Below are 19,686 nucleotides of genomic sequence, written 5' to 3'. Positions count from 1 at the left end.
GTGTCTGATTACTTGTCTGCTGTCATGGAGCTCTTCTCTCTGAGTCTATCTCTTTCTTCCTTCTCCCAAAAGCAGCCACAGGGGACCATCGCTGCCTTGCTCACTCTTTGTTTATTTTGTGAGTCAGTGGCAAAGAAGCTCAGCGCCCCCCCCCCCCCCCCCCCCCAACTGCTCACTTATTGTTTGCCTGGGATGCTACATCAATTAGGGCTACTAAAAGCTGCCGACCTCAAAGTCACAGATGTTACCACAAAATTGGATTTTAGACTGGGGATGTGTTGGCCCAAGTAGTTCAGCTGAGAGTGAGATCGAATTAAATCTGCCTCATGAGATGGAAGCTGTGAGGGTTTTAGCAGAAAAACAGTAAGGGTATGGAATATGAGAGCACAGTCCAAATCAGGTTCCTCTCAGCTGCTCAGATTTCAGCTGATGTGCTCTTTGTGGTATATACATTTCTACCTGGATTGTTTTCTCTCTCATTAATTTTACCGATTCTGACTCTTCTTTCTTTCTCTCTCTCGCCTCTGACCTGTCCTATTCTCCACCCCAGGGGACACCACACAAAGGATGAGATCCGCTCCATTTCCAACCCCTGCAGAGTTGGACGCATATGCTAAGAAGGTTGCCAACAACCCTCTCACCATTAAGATCTTCCCCAACAGCGTCAAGGTCCCCCAGCGAAACCACGTGCGTCGTACAGTCAACGGGCTGGATACGTCAGGCCAGCGCTACAGCCCGTACCCATCGTCTCAGGCCAGTGCCAAGACTGGCCTCCTTGCTATTGTCAAGGTACCCACAGTCAAAGGCATCCTAAAAGATTTTGACGGCAGTCGGGCTCGCTTGCATCCTGAAGTCATGATGAATCCCCCCAATGGACCCTACCAAGTGGCTTCGACCAGCACTTTAAACCACCACCCTCTGCCGAACCTTCCCCGGTCGCAGCAAAGCTTAACCCTTCAACCGCAGGATCCTCCTCAGACTCTACAGATGCCCCTCCCTCAGCACCAGGGTCACACCCAAAGCCTCAGACACCCTCCCCCGATGGCCCAGCACCCTCAGGGCCCACCCAGACTTCAGACTCTGTCTCAGCACCCAGCCCTTGGCCAACCGCAAGGGCCCCCTACAGTCATGCTTCAGCAGCAACCACCACCTGGGCTGCAGGGGGGCAGGAAGCTGCCAGATGGCGAGGCACCACCTAATGTTACCGTTTCTACCTCAACCATTCCACTTTCAATGGCCGCTGGGCTGCACCAGGGCCACCAGGCCGACTTGAGCACCATTGTGCATCAGATCAACCAGTTCTGCCAAACTCGAGCCCAAGGTGCTGGTGCAACCTCCATGTGCGAGGGCCAAATCGCCAACCCCAGCCCCATCAGTCGCAATCTGCTTATCAGCGCCTGCTCCAGGGTCTCCATGCACAGCAACCCTGCCACTCCTGGTTTCCCCCCACCCAACTGCATCATTGGCCCTCAAGAGAAAGCCACAGTCCCAGTGGGAGGTCACCCTCCACCCAGCGTGGCTGTTTTGAACCACTTGCCTTCCAGCCACACTGATCTCAAACAGCAGCACCACCTGCAGCAGCACCTGCATCCACAACAGAATCAGCAGCAACAACAGATACAACATAACACACAGCAGCAGAAGATGCGCTCTTGGAATCAGCACCAGTTAGCCCATGTACCACACATTCAGAACGGAGGGACCCACCTCTGCAAGCAGCCTTCCAGGGACCCCACCTTCCATTTTAAGGGCATGGGCTACCCTGCAGAGGTGGGTGTGGGTCAGCCTTACACACTCAAACCTCCCATAGAGAGGCCCACCCCTTCTCCTCCCGTCAACAACGGCATGCCCGGCCCCATGGCCCACTACACTAATGGTCACTACTTCCAGTCCCACATTTGGAACAGCAGCATCCTACCCACACCCAACAGTGATAGCTCCGGGTCTCAGGACGTAGTCATGCCATTCCACGGTGCGGGCCCAGGGGGCTGCACCACGCTAGACTGTGGGCCCCCTGGGGCCCCCCATTACAGGCTAGCAGCGAGCTCTTCCTCCACCTCCTCCTCCACCCAGACTACTCTGATGCAAACAGCAGATTACTTGGGTGGGGACTTCCAGACGCCCTACTTCCGCGATCAGAATCTAGGGTTGATGGGCAAGATGCAAAGGCCTCCTCTGAGCAGGGTTGGGCCAGAGGTTGGGGATGGCAGAACCGCTCTCATCCAGCACCCAGGGTACAGATAAGCTATGGCCTTGTCTACACAACAGTTATCAGACCCCTTTGTTTAGTCTTAACAGAAACACATGAATAAAAGAAATGACCGCTAATGTTAAAGAGGGTAAATTAATATATTTAATGAAGAACAGTATTTTTTGTTCTTTCTTCTTTTCATTTCTCTTTGATAAATCTTGCAAGTGATCAATTACTACATTTTATTTTTGTTAATGAGTGCTTCAACCTGGCACTTTAGGGAACTTCTTCTGTGTGTGTGTGTGTGTGTGTGTGTGTGTGTGTGTACATGTCTGTACTGTGTGTGTCATACCCTGCCTCTTCCTCTCTTACTTGTCTATCTGTGTGCCTGGATCTTGACTGATCCTGTGATTCAACTTCAAACCTATCGGTGAAGTGTTCTTATGCATGTGAGAAAGAAAATCAGATAGAGCTCTGCTAAAAGGTTACAGAGGTTTTTTTCTTTTAACAAAGTCTTGTCAGGATTTTTTGTTTGTTTGTTTGCTTTGTTTGCGAGTACTAATTTTCATTTTGGTGTTAATGCTCCAATTTGATATTAACTTGAAAGTTGAACACAATCTTTAGAGGATTTAACGGAATAATGATGTTTCAATGCAAAATGTTCAAACACTGGAAACGACAAAGTACAGCTTGCAGTCTGTACATGCATACCAAGTTTTATTCTTCTTTAAGTGTAATTATTTATTTGTGTGATTCCTCTCTGCCAGTTAAGGAAGCATGTATTCAACTTGTTTGTACATAGTAATGATCCAGCAGGGAGCAAATATGTTTTTGTTTTTTTTTAAAAAGGTGATGATCTGTTCTGTGATGCAACAAATTCAGGTGTTTAAAAAAAGACTTTTGTTGGAGCCAGGAAGGATTGGCAACAAGATGGTGAAATCTTGCAGAAGATGCCGTAAAATCTTAACTCTCATACGTTAAAATGGCCAAAGTCAGGTTAACAAGGACACACGCTATGAGGATGTGCCATTTTGTTTTTGTTTCCTTTTCAGACTGTTTTTTGTAACCATGACAAATGTATTACTTGAATGTTGAGATTAATCGTTTTCCAGGTATTGAAGGAGATGGGTTAGTTCTGAGGATGAAACTCTAGGCTAGAAGAAATAATAGTGTTACTAATGTCACGTAGAATCTCACCAGAGTTTTGATCCTGGCAGTGGGAACGTAAGTGAATTAAGTTTTGGTTAGTTGCTACTTATTCTGATGTGAAGTCTGGCTGAAAAGACCAAATTGATCACTTGCAAGATCAGAGGTAAACAAAACTGACTTTTAAGTTTAAAGTGAAACAGCAAATGCATTGTTTATTTTATTGTACACTGGCTTACCTACTAGACTACTGTAACTTTAAAATTTAATGATTGTGTGTGACTCTTGCCTGCTGATGTGGGTGGAGCTCCAGTTGTGTGCGTGTGTGCATGTGTGCGTGCGTGCAAGCGAGTGTGTGTGTGTGTGTATATTTGTGTGTAACAAAATAATGCCCATGTTTTGTTCATCTAACTCCCTAACAGCCCTTAAAAAGCCTTAAGTGTTTGGTCCTTGGACTTTCCTTTGCAAATGAGCATGGTTTTAATGAAAACCCCAAACAATAAGGAGAAAAAGATGGCAAGGATACACAGAAACAGCATTTTCTTTTCTGGTCTTTATAATTTATGAAGTTTCATTGAATAGACAGGCAATTCCTTAGAGATTCTTTATTATGGAAAGCAAAAAAAGGAGTAATATTTTGTAATTATATATTTTAGCAATGTGTAGTTACAGAGCTGTAACAGTTTTTTTTCCACATTTCAAAGCTTCAGTTTGCAGTTGTGACTATTTATAATACTTGATTTGCTTGTTATTTAAATTTTATTTTCTTCTTTGTTTCTTGTATTATTGCTGTGAAATGGAAGAAGGTCCATAAGCCTTTCTTTTGTGTCATTCTGTACGACATATAAGAGGCAAGAGCGTGAGAGTTGTGCTACTCTTTTTGTAATATTGTAATAATAAAATAAAGTTCTAATTTATGCTTTGACATGAGTCTTGTCTGAACCTGAAACAACAGCAGGTGATTTAACAGCAGTTTTCCTTCCTTCCTTCATACAGCTCACACTCTATATTTTTTTATATAATCAGCGTATCCAATGGCTGAAGAGGGCAAAAGGCCTGTCTAACCCACATGTAATTTGTAACTGCAAAATCTAGTGCTGAAGGTGGTGTTTGCACCAATTGCAGTGCTGTCATGCTGTTTATCTGCGCCCAACGCTGCCAAATAGAAACGGGGAGAAGAGTAGACAAAGCAAGCTGTGAAATCTGCAGGACTATCTGGCTGCAGTAGATTTAGCTTGTCTGGTTGTGATGAAAGTGGGACTCGTATAAAGGGCACGCAGCAGGAGGGCAGGATCAGCCCCTTTGTGATCACTCCTTGACAGATTTGGTGTGATGCCATAGGGGCCAGCAGGTTGTGGCCTTTTTGCAGAGAGAGTGTCCATCCTGCCCAGGTGGCAGCAGAAACAGTATGTGCAGACACCTTCGGTTTGAATGGTTGATGTATTTCAAATTCACAATCTCCTTGGAATTTAGGCAGCAGGTCTTGTAGCTACCTGCACTGAAAATTTGTACTTTTCAACACCATGTCAGTGATGCATGACCCCTGAAAGATAAAATTTGAAATTGAACTTAGACTAGAGTCAGAGGTAGTTCACCCGATAATCAGTAAAATTTCTGAATGATGTCTGAAGGTTTGAATGCCCTGTTGCTCAGGTCAGTCAGGCTGAGCAGCCAAAGTGAAGCTCTGAAGCTGTCCCTTCAGACCTGTGCAGTGTTCAGAGGTCTCAGCTCTGTGGACTGATCCCTCTGCTGCTGCCGCCGCTGCCGACTGCCCTCCAAGAAGAAGCCTCTCCAGCTCCTCCCTGTGGAAAAAGAAGAGACATGTGAGCAGAGACAGTTCCCTTCCTCCTGCCACAAACATTTACCTTTTATATGCCTTTAGTCTTTTGGGGGTCTGGAAGCTCTGCAGGCTGTGTCCGTGCTGGCTCACCTCTGTTCACTGGGATGTCTGTGACAGGCTGTTGTACACGATCCCAGGGGCCAGGATCCTCATTGATTTTGCCCAAGTTGATGTTCCATTTGTTCCAGTTGACTTCCTCCACTCTGAGACGACAAGAGGAGACACATGCTCCAATTACTGTCTGCTGTGTGACACATCAATCAGCTGTCAGCAAAGGCAAATTAGTGAAGAACAGTACGCTGCACACAATCGATCCTGCTCACACAGCTGCATCTTTTGTTAAATCTTCAAGCCTAAACTTTTTTCCTGCCTTATTGTTATTACTTGCTGAAGTTTTTTTTCTTCATTGTTCCTCCAGGTATTGTCCTTGGGAAGGTGGAGGAGGGGGGGGGGCAGCTGTCATTGATCGAGGGCAGGGTTCACCCTGAACAGGTCAGCAGTCCAACAACACAAGGTAACATATAGACACATGCAACCATCAGCCTTGTAAACACAGAGCCACCAGAACCCAGAATCTTCCTGCTGCTTCCTGCTCTTCACCCCCGAGCCACCACATCATACGAACCTAAATCATACCACCTCACAAGGCTCCTGGGACTGTCATTGGGTTTGCAGGTAATCGATCACAAACCAAGATATTATAGTCATTAAAATTTTACACTATGATGGTTCTAGATGAAAAGCAAGTTCACCAAAGTTATCTGTACTTAATGTCTGTAACAATAAATGAAACATCAAAACCACTAGTCAACCTTATGGTGGAAATGAGGTAAAGCACAGGATTCATGGGAACAGAACAACACTGACATCCCATAGTGCAGTCCATTTGTTAATTGATGGATATTTATTTTCAAACAGCAGCTGGGCTCAGGGCTCTTTTCCTTGGACGACTGGGACATTTATCATGGAGATTTACATCAGTGATCTGAGCTGTTATCAGAGGGTGAAACCTTAAAAAACATGTCAGTCACTGAAGCTGCAAGGGACGAACCTGAAACACCAGCGTCGGTCATCTCTGAGAGCGATGCCCAGGCTCTTCTCTACCCCGCATCGAAACCGCCTCCTCAGGCAGCCCGGCAGCCTTTTCTCCATGTCCAGGATGGTGACAGCCCTCTGACAGCAGTCACAGCACTTCATCAGACCACAGCTGCCTCAGACAGATACTCACATGACACTGTGTGACCCCTGTTGGTGCCTCACCTGCAGCTTCCAGATGCTGGTGCTCTCCATGGTGATCATCTCCACAGTGCGGTTCATGAGAGCGATGAGCATGTTGAGCAGCAGGATGTAGGTGAGTATGATGTAAAAGATGAGGAGCACATAGAACACCTCGATGTACTCATAGTTGTCGGTGAACTCCATGTCGCCCATGCCGATGGTGAACTTGAAGAGCTGCAGCGTGGTATAGGAGATGTTTCTGAAGGTGGGTTTCACACACTCCTGTGTTTCAACGGTATCAAACAAGCGTGTTTTCTTAGCAGTGTCAGTGGTGTTAATCTCTGGAGGAGTTATGAGCAGGCTGACCACCGCTGCAGGAGGAGACAAAAAGGTTGTTTCTTCATTCACAGCACATTGGCCTAATATTAATGCAATTTTTTATCCTTTGTTTGTTTAATTGGTTTGGAAAATAATAGACTAAAATAATAAAACTGTGGATACATAAATTTGCCAGAAAGACTCACTGGAAGGAGTTCATTTTGTTGTTGTTTTTTTTTTTTCTTTTTTGAGTTTATTTATATATATATTTTTTACTCACAGAGGAAAATGTAAAATACCTGCTGAAAATCCAAAGAGGAAGACAACGTAAACAAATAGAAATCGCAAGATGTCGCTGAGGATCATCTACAGAAAGAAAAGAGAGCAAAGTTATCAGGGATGAGTGTGGTCACCGGGATATTCACCAGGGCGTGGACTACCTTCTGTATCATGACACTGTAGATGCCCATGTGTCTGTAGCCCCGGGAGAAGTAAAGCAGGTTCACCCAGCTCAGAGCCAGGCTCAGCACCAAGAAGCCGAGGTACTTCCTCTCCCCCGACAGATACAGCCCAGCTGAGATCAGGAAGAGGACGGCCTGAATGAAACTACAAACAGCACAGAAGTCACAGCTTCATGACTGCAAACACAAATCTATACTACACAAATCAGGCTGTAAGTTTGTGTGTTTTAAATTTTACAGAATATGAAGAGAAAAAAAATCAAGGTCGGTCTGCATGGTATTTAATAATGAAGTTATTGATTGATGAAGTTAATAATGGAGTTGTCACAGTGGGAAAATAATGGTATCAATCAAAAATAGTTTCATTAATGATATAACGTGCTTTTACTCCTATGAAATGTGGATTTGAGGTCAGATAGTTTGTTAAGGTGACATCTACATGTAGCTGAGGGATTTGACTGTTAGTCATTTTGTATTCCTGTACAAGTAAAATCTGTATTGAATCTGTATCTACACTGATCAGCAACAACACCAAAACTCTGATAACTTGTTTTCTTATTGTAGCTGATTGATCAGATGTCTTACAGCCCTGATGTGCTGATGAATATTATAGTTAATCTAGTTTACAACTCAGTTTATAACACACCAGTATCCTGGATGGTCAAGCAGCTGCAGATTTAATGAAGTCTTACATGTTTCAAAGCACACCTCAGCTATGTGTGGAAAAATTGTTATTTTTTTTGCTTAGCTATCCCACTTTATTATACTTACTTCTTGCCTTTATTGGATCTTATTTGTCAGTATTTGGTTAATGTCTGCCCTGCTGCCTTCCCAGTGAATGCAAAACGTGAGAATTCAGCTTCTGCTGAGACCTCAGCTGAGTGTGTCCAAAGAGCAACGTAGCTTGTCTTTGCTGACCCCTGGCTATTAAATATCTCCACTGGCAACAGTGAGGTCGAAGTGCACGTCACAGTACACTATGACATCGGTGGTGGGCGTGGTCACGATGCAGCAGAGTAGAGTTCTGACCACGCCCAGGGGAAACAGAGTGCAAGGTTACTTTTTCACCTCCACACACGCCCAGTGATGCTTCCAGGCATTTAAGCATTTTCCTGCCACTGGTTTCAGATTGTTACACTCATCGACAGTAGGTGTCGGTAAAGAACAAAGAAGGGTTAGGATTAGTGCCAGAGGAGATGAAGAAGAAAACTGCTGCTCTGCAAACATGGATGAAAACAATGATGTTTAAATTATATACCTTAAAAAAAAAAAAAAAAACGCTGTGCAAATGTTCAATTTCACAGATTTGTTGAACCTGACTAAATGCATTTTGGTGACAAACACTGAGCATACACTTGGTGTCGTTTGTTTACGAGAAAACTCCGAAAGGGCACTTTTAATTTGAACCACATAAAAAAAAAAAAAGATTTAATGCTTACAAGAGAATCTCATAATATCCGTCAATCAGCAATGAATTCAGCTTCGGGCGCTTCCGCTTCATGTCAATTATCTGGGGATTTAGATAAGGTCTTTGATCAGTTACATGAGATGACTACAATTTTCACAAGGTGATGATAAGAGCTTTTGAATTTTAATTTAAAACATAAGAGCAGTGCCATACCCCCCTGAAAAAGAAATAGCAGTTTGCCAGTGTTGTCAGTAGCTGGCCTGAAACATACAGGTAACCAGAGATGGTGTCTTCAAGGGGAAACGGCGGCTGTGGGGTGGGGAGAAAATAACATCAGCAGCATCACCACATGTCTGTCTGCAGTGGCTACACAGATCGATCACACAAGAACCTGCTTACCTTCCCATACTTTTTATTGTAGGCCACTAGGGTGAAAATGATCAGGTACATGAGGTAGACCAGGAAGTTGAGAAAAAACATCCGACCTGCAAATTTCTTCCATTTCTCCTCCAGCAGTCGGCTTAGAGGCTCTGTCTGCAGCATCTCGTGGCGGTTCTGGGAGCAGACAGATGTTTGAGGACAAAACAACAACAACAGCAGCTGCTGTGACGTGGTCCATGATCCATGCGTACTCACAGGAATGTCACTGCCGTAGACCAGTATCTCCACAACAGAGTTGTCCTCAAAGGAATCCACAGAGGCCAGGTCATACAGGGAGCAGTGGACCGGCCCGTAGACCCATTCAGTGAATTTACGAGACAAATGTTTTGTGTGAATGTCCTCGAACTCCCGTTTCAGGATGTGTGAAAAAAGCTGCAGACAAAGGAAAGGAAAAGCAGAGCATAAAGACTTAGCCTTTATGAATGGCATCATGTTAAGTTGCCTGCATTGCATTTTTTCCTTAACAAAACTGATAACCAGCATGATATATCTACACATAAAAGAGCGAGATGAGCCGAGTTCAACCCAGCCACCAATAAGATAAGATGAGATAATATCTGCACCATATTTCAAACCCATATAGCCGACATTTTGAGCAAATGTCTGTACTGACTGCTATCTTGCCCATCTTGGCAGCCATTTTGAGAGGCGTCAGGCCCTTGAGGTTCTTGATGTCCTCCAACTTCAGCTTTGGGTGCAGTCTGGCGGTGGTCTTGAGGATGCGGTCATACATGCTCGTGATGAATTCTGTGTTTTCCTTGGAGTTGTCAGTCACCACCACCAGAGCGTGCAGCACCGTGTTGCCCTGAGAGTCCACCAGCGTTGCATCGGCTCTCTGGTACTCATTGTCCATCAGGAAGTCCACCATGTCAGCCTGGTTGGTGCAGGCTGCCAGAGAGAGGGGCAGCTCACCTGAAGACATCACAGAGAGGTTGTCTGCCTGTCGCTGCTCTTTAGTTATAAAGCTCTTTTTAAAGGTTAACAATTACAATGCTTAAATGTTTGTATTAAAAGCACAAACATGAGCTCTGTCAGCATTAGGCTGATACATTTCCTCTGTCTTCAGATGCATAAAAGATGATATGGCCACAGCTCACTAAGAGATTTCATCTGATAAAGGTCTTTCAAGAACCATGTTCCATAAAGTGGTTGAATCTTTTCTCCTAAAAGCCTCTCATAGTGCGTGACATGCCCAGAAGATGCAGTTTCAGAAGTGTCCCTCCCTTCTGATGCACCGTGGACTCACCAAAGTAAAAGTATGGTCCATCGTTGGGCTGGAAGAATTTTCCGCAGGCTTTAGCATGGACATCAGCTCCTTTACTGACCAGTAGTGTCACATAGGAAATATTCCTCCTCTCAATGGCAACGTGCAGCGCTGTCTGGCCTGTTGGATTCACACATCACTCCTTATTCCCTTTTGAATTCATGACTGATGTTAATTGAGAGCTTATTGTCACAGCATGTCAGCCCCCAGATACACAAAAACATTACCTTTGTAATAGCTGTTAGTGTAGGCCACATTCACAAATTCTTGAACGTCACCCAAACGCTCTGAAATGTTAATTAATAACTCCACAGTGTCGTTCTTGTTGTCTTTGAGGTGCAGCAGAGCCTTCATTAGAGCAGTTTTACCATAGGACTGGTCTGTGGGTGGAAGCAAACATTCAGTTAGTATACACTACCAGTCAAACGTTTACACACACTTTCCTATTCATTTGAGTGAGAAAGTGTGTCCAAACTTGGACTGGTAGTGTGCGTGTCAACAGTTCACAGTTTGGTGGAGCTGCTGCATTGTTGGCAACGTCACACTGACACAAGGAGTCTGAGAGCTTCTTCATGTTTCGGTGCAGGTACTCGTACAGGCCGTCCAGCTGTCTGACGTCCCCACTGGCTGCCGCCTCAAATAGCCTGTCAATGGTAAACGTCTTACTGTCTCTCTTGCTGTTGTTCTGTACTTCACCACGAATCCCTCTGCAAGCAAAATGTATTTTACAGGAAAATGGATTACAAACAGCTCATAGTGAGTTAACAAGAGTTAAGGCACAGTCCAATTCAGCAGCATAACACCTGCGATTTCATGGGCATTGGAAAAAAAAAAAAGAGGCAGGAATCACATTATCATGGAGATGCTCACTTGTCAAAGTTGAGATTGAATCTGATTTGAGGCTTGGGCTTCTCCAATTCCTCCTGGTAATCTGTGTCCATGGGAGCTGTGGGGGACTCATGGCCAAAGCCAGAAGTAGCAAGAAAATCCCTCTTCACTTTTTTTTTCTCTTCCTCTGTCCTGTCGTCTGCCTCCAGGGAAAAACCAAACGCCTCTGACTTCTTCATCCTGACCTCTCTCTGCAGTCCGATCTGTGTGGACAACACAACTCAGAGAAACTTACAGGTTCAGTCATCAGCTACAGGAACAAAGGTGCTGCATAGGCCTCAACACACGCACACACACAGACACACCCTCTGCCTCTTACGCACTAATTCAGAATTTATATTGATGTTATTGTTGTTTTGTTGTTTTGTTATTGTCTTATGTGAGTTGTCTGTCCCTTGTAGAATTTCTCCTGCTGTTATTTCATGTGATCATGCGTTTTTAGTTGTGCTGATGGAAACTCTTTCTGCCAAATTCAACGTAAACAACTTTCCCTTCTGTCTATCAGCTATGGGCCACCCATGACATGTAAAGATGACGCTATGCTGACAGACATAGCATGTCTCCTTTAATCTTCCTTCCAAGATTATTCAAATTGTCAGGGCCTGTCAGTTGGTTGTGTCTGTTTGTGTCCCATTTCTTGCTGTTTTTTTTACCTCTGCCTGGCTGTTGGCGTTTCTTGTTTTTGATTTGGATTACTAAACAGCTTTTGAAATGGTCAGCGCTTGCGGCTCTGCATTTTTGGTTCCATTATGAGTCTGATCTTGATACCAAAAAAAAAAAAAAAAACGAAATACATTCCTCACACCTGGTCTAGCAAACACAACTAAATTGTTTAGTGCATCACAAACCAAGAGCAGCTGAGAGCTGCAACTGAAAACACAGCAGGAGAATGTGTGTTAGCTTTTGTGCTGGTTTGAGTTTATCAGCCATGTGTGGATCGTGTTTATTTCAGGGAAGAACCTCACAGGACTTGAAGGGTAGACATATTCTCAGACATGTGATGTCTGATCATTCTCAATCACTAACAAAGGAGTTTATTTAGAGGAAGAGTTCCATGACAACACGCACAGACCGCACACCACACACCCACACACACACACACACACACACACACAGCACTGGATGTGGAAGCCCCTTCTCTGCTGGATAACCTAATTTTTTACCCTTAGGTCACCTAGGTTGAAACAGAATCACAGAGTACATCAGAAGTAAAAATATTCTGAGTTCTGAGTTCAACTGATCAAAGTGAAGAGATAGGTAGTTTGACTTGAAGGAGGACGTTAAGGACAATGGGAACCTTCATCATTGGTGGCTTTTTGTTCCCCTTTTCATTAAAAAATGGGGAATTAGTGACTCATTGCAAGGCTCCACATTCATCACAAGATAAGAATAACGTATATAAATATACGTAAAAGCAAACGAGAAAACAGAAGTCCATTTTCCAGTTGCAACCAAATTGAAATGAATTTCAAAATTCATAAACGCATAAACATTGAGTTTATGTCCAGCTTTATGGTACAGTAATGCCAGCTTTGTTTTTAGCATTCTCCTGCTGATTATTTTGCTCTTTCACTGTTACTGATTATGGAAAAATGCTGTGAAGCAACTCATCTGTTTTCTCTGAAACATATTCTGTATGCCCATCAAAGCTCAAAACCACTAACCAAACAACGCAAAGTATCATGTCTAAGAAAACAGAATAAAGTGTCATTCTTCAGCATATCTAGCATTATAAACAAATTCATAATACATCATTTTACTCACCGCAAATAATTCTTCCTCCTCTCGATTCCAAATCTGTTCCTCAGGTCAAAAACCAACAGCAGTTCATGCACAGTGTCCTGTAGAAATCTGGGTGTGTGGATCCTATTGTTCTTGGTCGTAAGATGCTAGCTACATGAAGCAGAGTCAGAGGAGCATAAAGTGACCCGCCCTACTGACCATCAGCACACATTACTGAAGCTCTGAGGATGCTGTATCGACTTCCAGCTCATACCAAGACGCCACTAGATCATGTGACATGAACACAAGCGTGATTCATGATATGGAGTTTAACACTTTGTAAACAGTTGTTGCAACTTTTTCAAAATATGAAATAGCTTTAGTAATCAAAGAAAATATGATAGTTAAAAATATAATAATCATGTGTTTCCGGAAATAAGGCATCTAAAAAGAGACACTTACCCTTATTGAATGCTGCTTTTCTTGTATTTTTCTGTCGTGCAATATTTATTAAGTGCGGTTTTCAAATTTCTATCATATTGTTGGAGCACTTCCAGTACGATTAATCTGCCTTTCACACATTTCCTTTTCACATGTCTTCAAGTTTTGTGCAGCTGCAATCCTGTGACTGGGTGTGTGCAGAGCTTCTGCCTACAAGGGCAGTTTCCTTTCTTAAGATGACTTCCTCTCTCACAAATAAATTAGGCTTTACACAGTAGGGTGGTAGGCCACAATAAGTAATTCAAATGTTACCCAAAAGGTGCCAGAGCAGCCAACCTTCAGTGTTATATTAATGTGCGTCTTGGTGCTGCACAACTTGGATTAAAATCTTTAATCCAACGTTTGTATTAAAACATTTTAGTTGTAGCTTTCATAATTACAAAAGTATTTCATTGTATTTATTGTTTATTAATATAGCAGAAAAATTATGAAATATGGAAATATTTAATGTAGCATTATGGGTCACCATGATGTCATTTGGCATGTTACACCCATGGGTGTGAAATTTTCCAACACACAGACATGGTTCTTTTATTCACTTTCATTACACTACGTTCATTTTGGTAAGTAAGTGTTAATTTAAATAACTTCAAGCTCTGGAAACAGAGGTGGGGGAGGGGTGCTCTGTTTTGCTACATCCCTGACATCAGCCCTAATCTGATCTGAAACTGTTACAGCAGTACCGTAACAGTACAAAATTGCCACCCGTGACAGTTCAACATGTCTTCTCTATAATGAGCCTTTTCTTTTTCATTCTTACTAAATGACTAAACAAAAAGTCTTTCGTGATGGCAACCACCTTCAAACGCAAAACAAACAGTAATCACATGAAAACTGGTTGAAACATGAACATTTACCACCTGTCGACAGCAATACTTCTAGCTGAAGCATGAAAACTGAGGGAAGGCAAAAAAGAAAACAAATAGATCATCCACCCAAACAAAAACTGCCCTCAGTGAATGCACACAAACTCAAGAATATATAAGCAGAATGTATGAATCCAGTAGGATGAACTTAAGAAATTAACATTAGCATGGCCATCTCAGCACCCAGGTCAGGTTGTTGTTATCTGAGCGAGTGATGAAGAGAGAACCAGACTAAGCTGCTTTCTCATGCACATCACTGTGCATGTGCACATAGAAAACCATCCATTGATGCAAATTATCTCACACTGCAAGGTCAGCAGGAATCCAGAGGTTTGGCCCATCAGCATTTCCTGACCGGAGGGGTGATGCTGAGAGGAGAGCAGGAAATACCCAACCCAGAGGGGACCACACACTACGCTGACATAGATGAGACAGAGGGAAGAGGGAAAAAAAGTATGACAGGAATATTTGATGGAAAGGTTTCTCCTTCATAACCGATTTTCTGCTTAGGAGCCTGAAACCCCTCATGGATTTTTTATAATGCCACCAGACAGGGAATGACCATAAACTAGTGCTCATTTCTTACTACTGTAGCAACAGCAGTTGGTAGAAAGTGAAATGATGGAGCAATGTGAGGTTTTACAGCACATTGTGTTGTTGCACTGTATATTGCCCTGTTGAGGGTGTTGTGGCAAAATTTTAGCTCCACAAAAGGGCTTCACAATTAATCAAAACTGCATTGAAACTTAATATTTCAAAAGCGCCATTTAAAATATTTTGTTACTGATAACGAAACGTGAAAAGAAATCTTTCCAACTGAAATTTCATTCACATCACGATATCTCCCAAAATAATCAGAAGATTTTTTTTTTTGTGAATATCATGCAGCCCTCCCTCAGTCAATCAGAAAAATAACGATAAGCATATTTCCAAAACGGCAGAAATATGTTTTTCTATATCGATTTTGTGGTAAAAAACAGCAACATCAAAAACTACAACAAGGCCTGGTATTCTCTTCATCGTTGTTCATTCACATTGAATTGTAACGTTTCAGAGCAGATTTACATCTGGCTGGTAATCAGATTCTGTATTTTGGTCCAAAGAAATTCCACATCAAATGTTGTTGTTAATGTTTTAGCATTCAGAAGTGTGCAAAATTCAAGTCAATGATGTAAACAGAAAGGTAGCCTCTCAGTCAAGTTCGATCACAGAGGACCATGGCCACGCCGACAGCAGAGTCTGCGTTCTGTCCGTACACTACCGGCTGAGGAAACGCCTTCTCCACCTCCTGTCTTAGCACCTCGTTGCGAGCGACTGCACTGCCACTGCCCACGATCCTGCGGACCCCCGCCTGCTGCAGACACTCAATAGGCATCATGGAGGTAATGTTATCCAAGACTCCATGACAAAGTGCCCTGGTCACATGACCCAGAGAAAGATTAGAGGTGGAGATGTTGGTCACTTGACCGAGGCTGAGAGGGTTGTGTCTCTCTCCCAGGATGGTAGGACTTATATTTAGGTCACTGCTTTCCTGATTCAGGGCGCAACCAATCAGTTTCTCATATAAGCATGAGTCACTCAGCTCAGCATCTGTAAGGGGGGAGCAGTTTAACTGAATGAAACACACTTCAATGAAATTATAATCATGTGTCACTTTACATCACTTCATTATAATTCATTTACACATGCTGTCTATGTCCGGTACGGTCAGTACCTTCAAAACAACCCTAGCTGCTGAGACGGCTGGTGAAGGTTCCCTCTTTCCCCAAATGAACACTGACCTCTGAGCTTTCATTTGCTTTTGCTCAAGTTTAGAGAAGAGCTCAGTAGTTTGTCTCCAAGTGTCAATTTTCCTCCAAACCATTCACCAAGCTCAGTTTCTAAATACAGCTGGGGTGTAAAATGGGTCATGTAGTTCCAGCCATTTTATGAGCCAAGTATTTATAGCTTTGACAAGATTGAGGGGTTTTCAGGAGAGTTGCCATTTATCATCCAAATATTTGCTGATCAGTCTAGTATGAATCTGACTTGAGTCATGTTACAGCTATGTGAAACTGTACTTTGATACCCTGATGCTTCTACATGTCTAAAAACATGCAGCAAACCACGCTGTGGGATTGTAGGCAGGAAATGGGAACACTACGATCGATACATTAACAAGTTGAAAAGCCATTAGGATTCAGCCTGGGAACCATCAGAGCAAGTAAAATAAAGAAATAAACTGAGAATTATTGCAGTCTTTTTGGGTTGTAATTTTTAAACTACACATCAGAACATTATATCCAGTCTGACTCTGGTTGAGAGGGTCCATCAGTGAATACAGAATGTGATAGTCTGCCTGATATCTAGGAGCGGAAAGCTTGTAGAGAGTTATAAGCTGGACAGCTGCAAATAAGGGTCTATAAAGTATAAAATCAAGGGCCTGATACTGTCCCACAGATTTCAGTTTTTGATCTTTAACAACAAAAAAACATGTATATTTACATGTTCAGTTTTGGGCAAATGAGAGAATCTGTACATGTAATAATTAAGCTAAACTACAATAAAAAAAAATCACATCAGTAACATCAGTGTTTGACTGACACTACGATCCTTTGACCCCACTGAGGCCACAATCAGCCACTCTACGGTTTCAATCACTTTTTCAGTGAGATACAGGTTTTCTCTCAAAATATCATTAACTTTGATTTTCATGTGCAGACGAAATTGTAAATCAAAATGCTCACCAAGCTCTTTCATCCAGGCAGTGAGCATCTCCACAAAATTGGCCAGTACATTTCCGCCATTGAGTGATGCCGCCACCGCCAGGTAGGAGGAGTCAAAATAAGGGAAGTAGGAGATGGCAGAGGCAGGATGAGGAGAATTTGGAGGTGTGAAGTCAGTTGGCATAGCAAAGGTCAGCTGAGCCGAGGTGCTTATGTTGAGAACTGCTAATTTCAAAACAAGATACATGATGAAGTATGACAGCACAGTGCAGTATAACTCATATTTCCATTTAAATGCTTCCATTGCAAAAACATGGGTGTGTTAACTTTTCTTTGTCTTTCATTTACATTGAATATTCTAATAGAGTATAATGCATTCAGTGCATTAGTGTGATCCCAGTTTTGGACAGAACTTCCTGCTTCACCTGCATCTGACTGTGCTCTCATGCAGGAGTAGACAGAGCACTGGAAGTCCCCAAGGGCAGCTCCTACTGGTGTCCCAGCTGGGATCCCATGCCAGTCAGAGCATGTCTTTCCTGCCAGTCCACCAGATGGCACACACTGAGGAAGCAGGGTTAAAGGGAAGCCTGCACTCTTCAGACTAGAGCAAGCACACACAAAGTGACTTGTTGTGTAGGTTACGTAAAACTGTGACACATGACTCTGACACTGAATGTGTGTGGTTACACATATTTTTGTGCATTTGGCACTATCATAATTAAAATGGAAGCCGAGCACTTTACACACATGTCAATATTCCACTGTTTGGAGGAAGTATTGAAGAAACCCCAGCTGGCTGCGTTCTGAGGCGTCATCACACACCCATCCAAACCACAAAGCATGGACACAACATAGTCCTGGATGGTACCTGCAGCTGTGAAGTCCTTGAGGAACTCAGGCCTGCAGTGACACGATTCATCGTCAGATTTTACTTTCAGATCACAAAAGCAATGAGTGCAAGATGCTCTATATGTGTTGTGTTTTTGCGTGTGTGTGCTGACCTGTGTTTCATGTACCAAAAGATTGTGACACAGCCAAACCCTGTAGCTACGCTGAGATGGGAATCTGGTTTTGGAAGAGAGGACAGAAAGTCACTGCTGCAGCGTCCATCCTGCCAGGTGATCAGCTGACTAGTGTCTTTTGCTGTGAAGAAGTCTCTGGACCAGTCACAACCTGTTAGGGGAGAGAAACATGAACAAAAGAGCGCATTGGTTAATGACACCCTGACCCCAACTTAAATGAGGAATTACTCACTTAATTGTTTTGGTCTTGGTTTTGTTTTGAGACAAAAACTATCATAGCAGGATGATGTGTTGTCTGATTATAAATCTTTTTGGGATACAACCAGCAGAGGGCCACATAGTGATGACAATGACTTGAAAGTCAAGTCAGTACAGATGCATCATTATCACAAGTCACAATTCAGCAAAGGAGAACACTTTTTTTTTCCATGGTAGTCTTCATCTGAATCCCTGTGGACACAAAATGTGCAGTGTGGTTAAACATTGTGTAATTTAGACAGCCTCTTTTTAGTCTTGATTTTTCAGATCAGAATCAGCTCTGAATCCTCTGTTACCTTCACTGATTTACAGTTATGATAGCATATTGAGATTCAATCATATGCAGACATGCTGAAAGTTAGTTTTTACATTCTGCTTGTCATCCCATCTCCTCTGCCAGATGAGTAGACTGGCAGGAAATGTATCCTCAAACATCACTCAATATCAACATACCATGCATTCAGAAAAAGTACTTCACTTCTTCACTGTCAAATCTTAGTCTTATAGCTAAAACTATTTTAATTGATTTCCCCCTTAATCTATAGTCACTGCATTAAAACAACTAACACTCATTGAACAATGGGATCAACTCATTTAGTAATAGAAAGATGGCCCAAAACCAGAACCTGAACTTGAGGCTCCTGTTTATTACAAGCTGTGAGTCATTTCTAAATTATGATTTCTCACCTGATGGTACACATGTTTTAACATTGGCACCATCACATTTACTGCTATTTTGCACATTTTCTTTCCAGTTTCCCAGCAGCTCCACTTGGTCGGGGTGCAGTTCATCCAACTTTCAGGTACGAGTGTCGCTCCTCAAACTGTCCGTGTGCCACAGAAACCGTTGTGACACAACTTCCCTACACACTGCGTTGAATCATAAGGACAGGAAGGAGGCCGTCTTACCGCTCTGTGCTTTCCAAAATAAAACTCCATGCATCTGGCCGGACAGCCCGATGCTGCGGACACACTGCAGTTTGTCTCTGGGCAGCAGGCCGAGGCAGCGATTCACGGTGTCTATGATCCGACTGGTGTTCTGCTCTTTGGCCTGGACGGACACACACACACACACTAATGTTACCAGGCTACACAGTGAAGTTGGCTCGCACGTGAACGCACCCACCTTTGTCCCGGTGTGGTCGACTACATCAGACTGAGTAGGCTCGCTGTGGGCGGCGGACACGGCCCTGGACTCCGTCTCTAATAAAACGGCTTTGACCGAGCTGGTGCCCACGTCCAGGCCCAGGATGTAGGTCGACATGACGGCGGAGGTGACTGTGAGAGTGTGCACAGGTTTCTTGGCAGTACGGCATCACGGTGATAGGGCAAAGTCAACACTGCTGCATTCACGGCATACCGGGTAATCGGATACTTCTCCTTTGTTTGTGTTAATTCTTCCAAAACTGGCCCTGCTTAAATGAATGTCTCTCCTTT

The 19,686-nt window shown here is 43.3% G+C and overlaps 2 protein-coding genes across 10 annotated transcripts in view; one reads left to right on the top strand and one right to left on the bottom strand.

The window, feature by feature from the left end:
* Nucleotides 1-4,262, top strand: part of fam222ba (family with sequence similarity 222 member Ba) — a 33,495-nt gene extending 29,233 nt beyond the window's left edge. For all 5 annotated transcript variants that reach the window (XM_029519375.1, XM_029519372.1, XM_029519374.1 and 2 more), the window contains one exon: nucleotides 551-4,262. In XM_029519375.1, the coding sequence (XP_029375235.1) occupies nucleotides 551-2,244 (1,694 nt within the window). In that variant the 3' untranslated portion in view covers nucleotides 2,245-4,262. The remainder of the gene's footprint in view (nucleotides 1-550) is intronic.
* On the bottom strand, nucleotides 3,871-19,564 carry trpv1 (transient receptor potential cation channel, subfamily V, member 1). Of its 5 annotated transcripts, XM_029519367.1 has the most exons (18): nucleotides 13,360-13,633; nucleotides 12,940-13,068; nucleotides 11,158-11,378; nucleotides 10,837-10,994; nucleotides 10,515-10,667; nucleotides 10,270-10,407; nucleotides 9,637-9,935; nucleotides 9,219-9,395; nucleotides 8,982-9,137; nucleotides 8,796-8,891; nucleotides 8,614-8,684; nucleotides 7,154-7,319; nucleotides 7,013-7,079; nucleotides 6,438-6,766; nucleotides 6,229-6,350; nucleotides 5,268-5,380; nucleotides 5,042-5,139; nucleotides 3,871-4,880 (listed from the first exon to the last, which is right to left on the bottom strand). In XM_029519367.1, the coding sequence occupies exons 3-18, from the start codon at nucleotides 11,352-11,354 to the stop codon at nucleotides 4,827-4,829; spliced, it is 2,394 nt and encodes a 797-aa protein (XP_029375227.1). In that variant the 5' UTR covers nucleotides 11,355-11,378; nucleotides 12,940-13,068; nucleotides 13,360-13,633; the 3' UTR covers nucleotides 3,871-4,826. The 5 variants fall into 5 exon arrangements, 3 of the variants coding, with proteins under 3 accessions (XP_029375227.1, XP_029375229.1, XP_029375230.1); XM_029519369.1 differs by having other exon boundaries at nucleotides 3,871-5,139; nucleotides 13,360-13,632; XM_029519370.1 differs by lacking the exons at nucleotides 11,158-11,378; nucleotides 12,940-13,068; nucleotides 13,360-13,633 and having other exon boundaries at nucleotides 10,515-10,969.
* Between the last annotated feature and the right edge of the window lie 122 nt (nucleotides 19,565-19,686).

Source organism: Echeneis naucrates, chromosome 14 (genome assembly GCF_900963305.1).
Source record: "Echeneis naucrates chromosome 14, fEcheNa1.1, whole genome shotgun sequence".
Taxonomy (NCBI): Eukaryota; Metazoa; Chordata; class Actinopteri; order Carangiformes; family Echeneidae; genus Echeneis; species Echeneis naucrates.
This window is presented reverse-complemented; position numbering and strand designations above follow the sequence as displayed.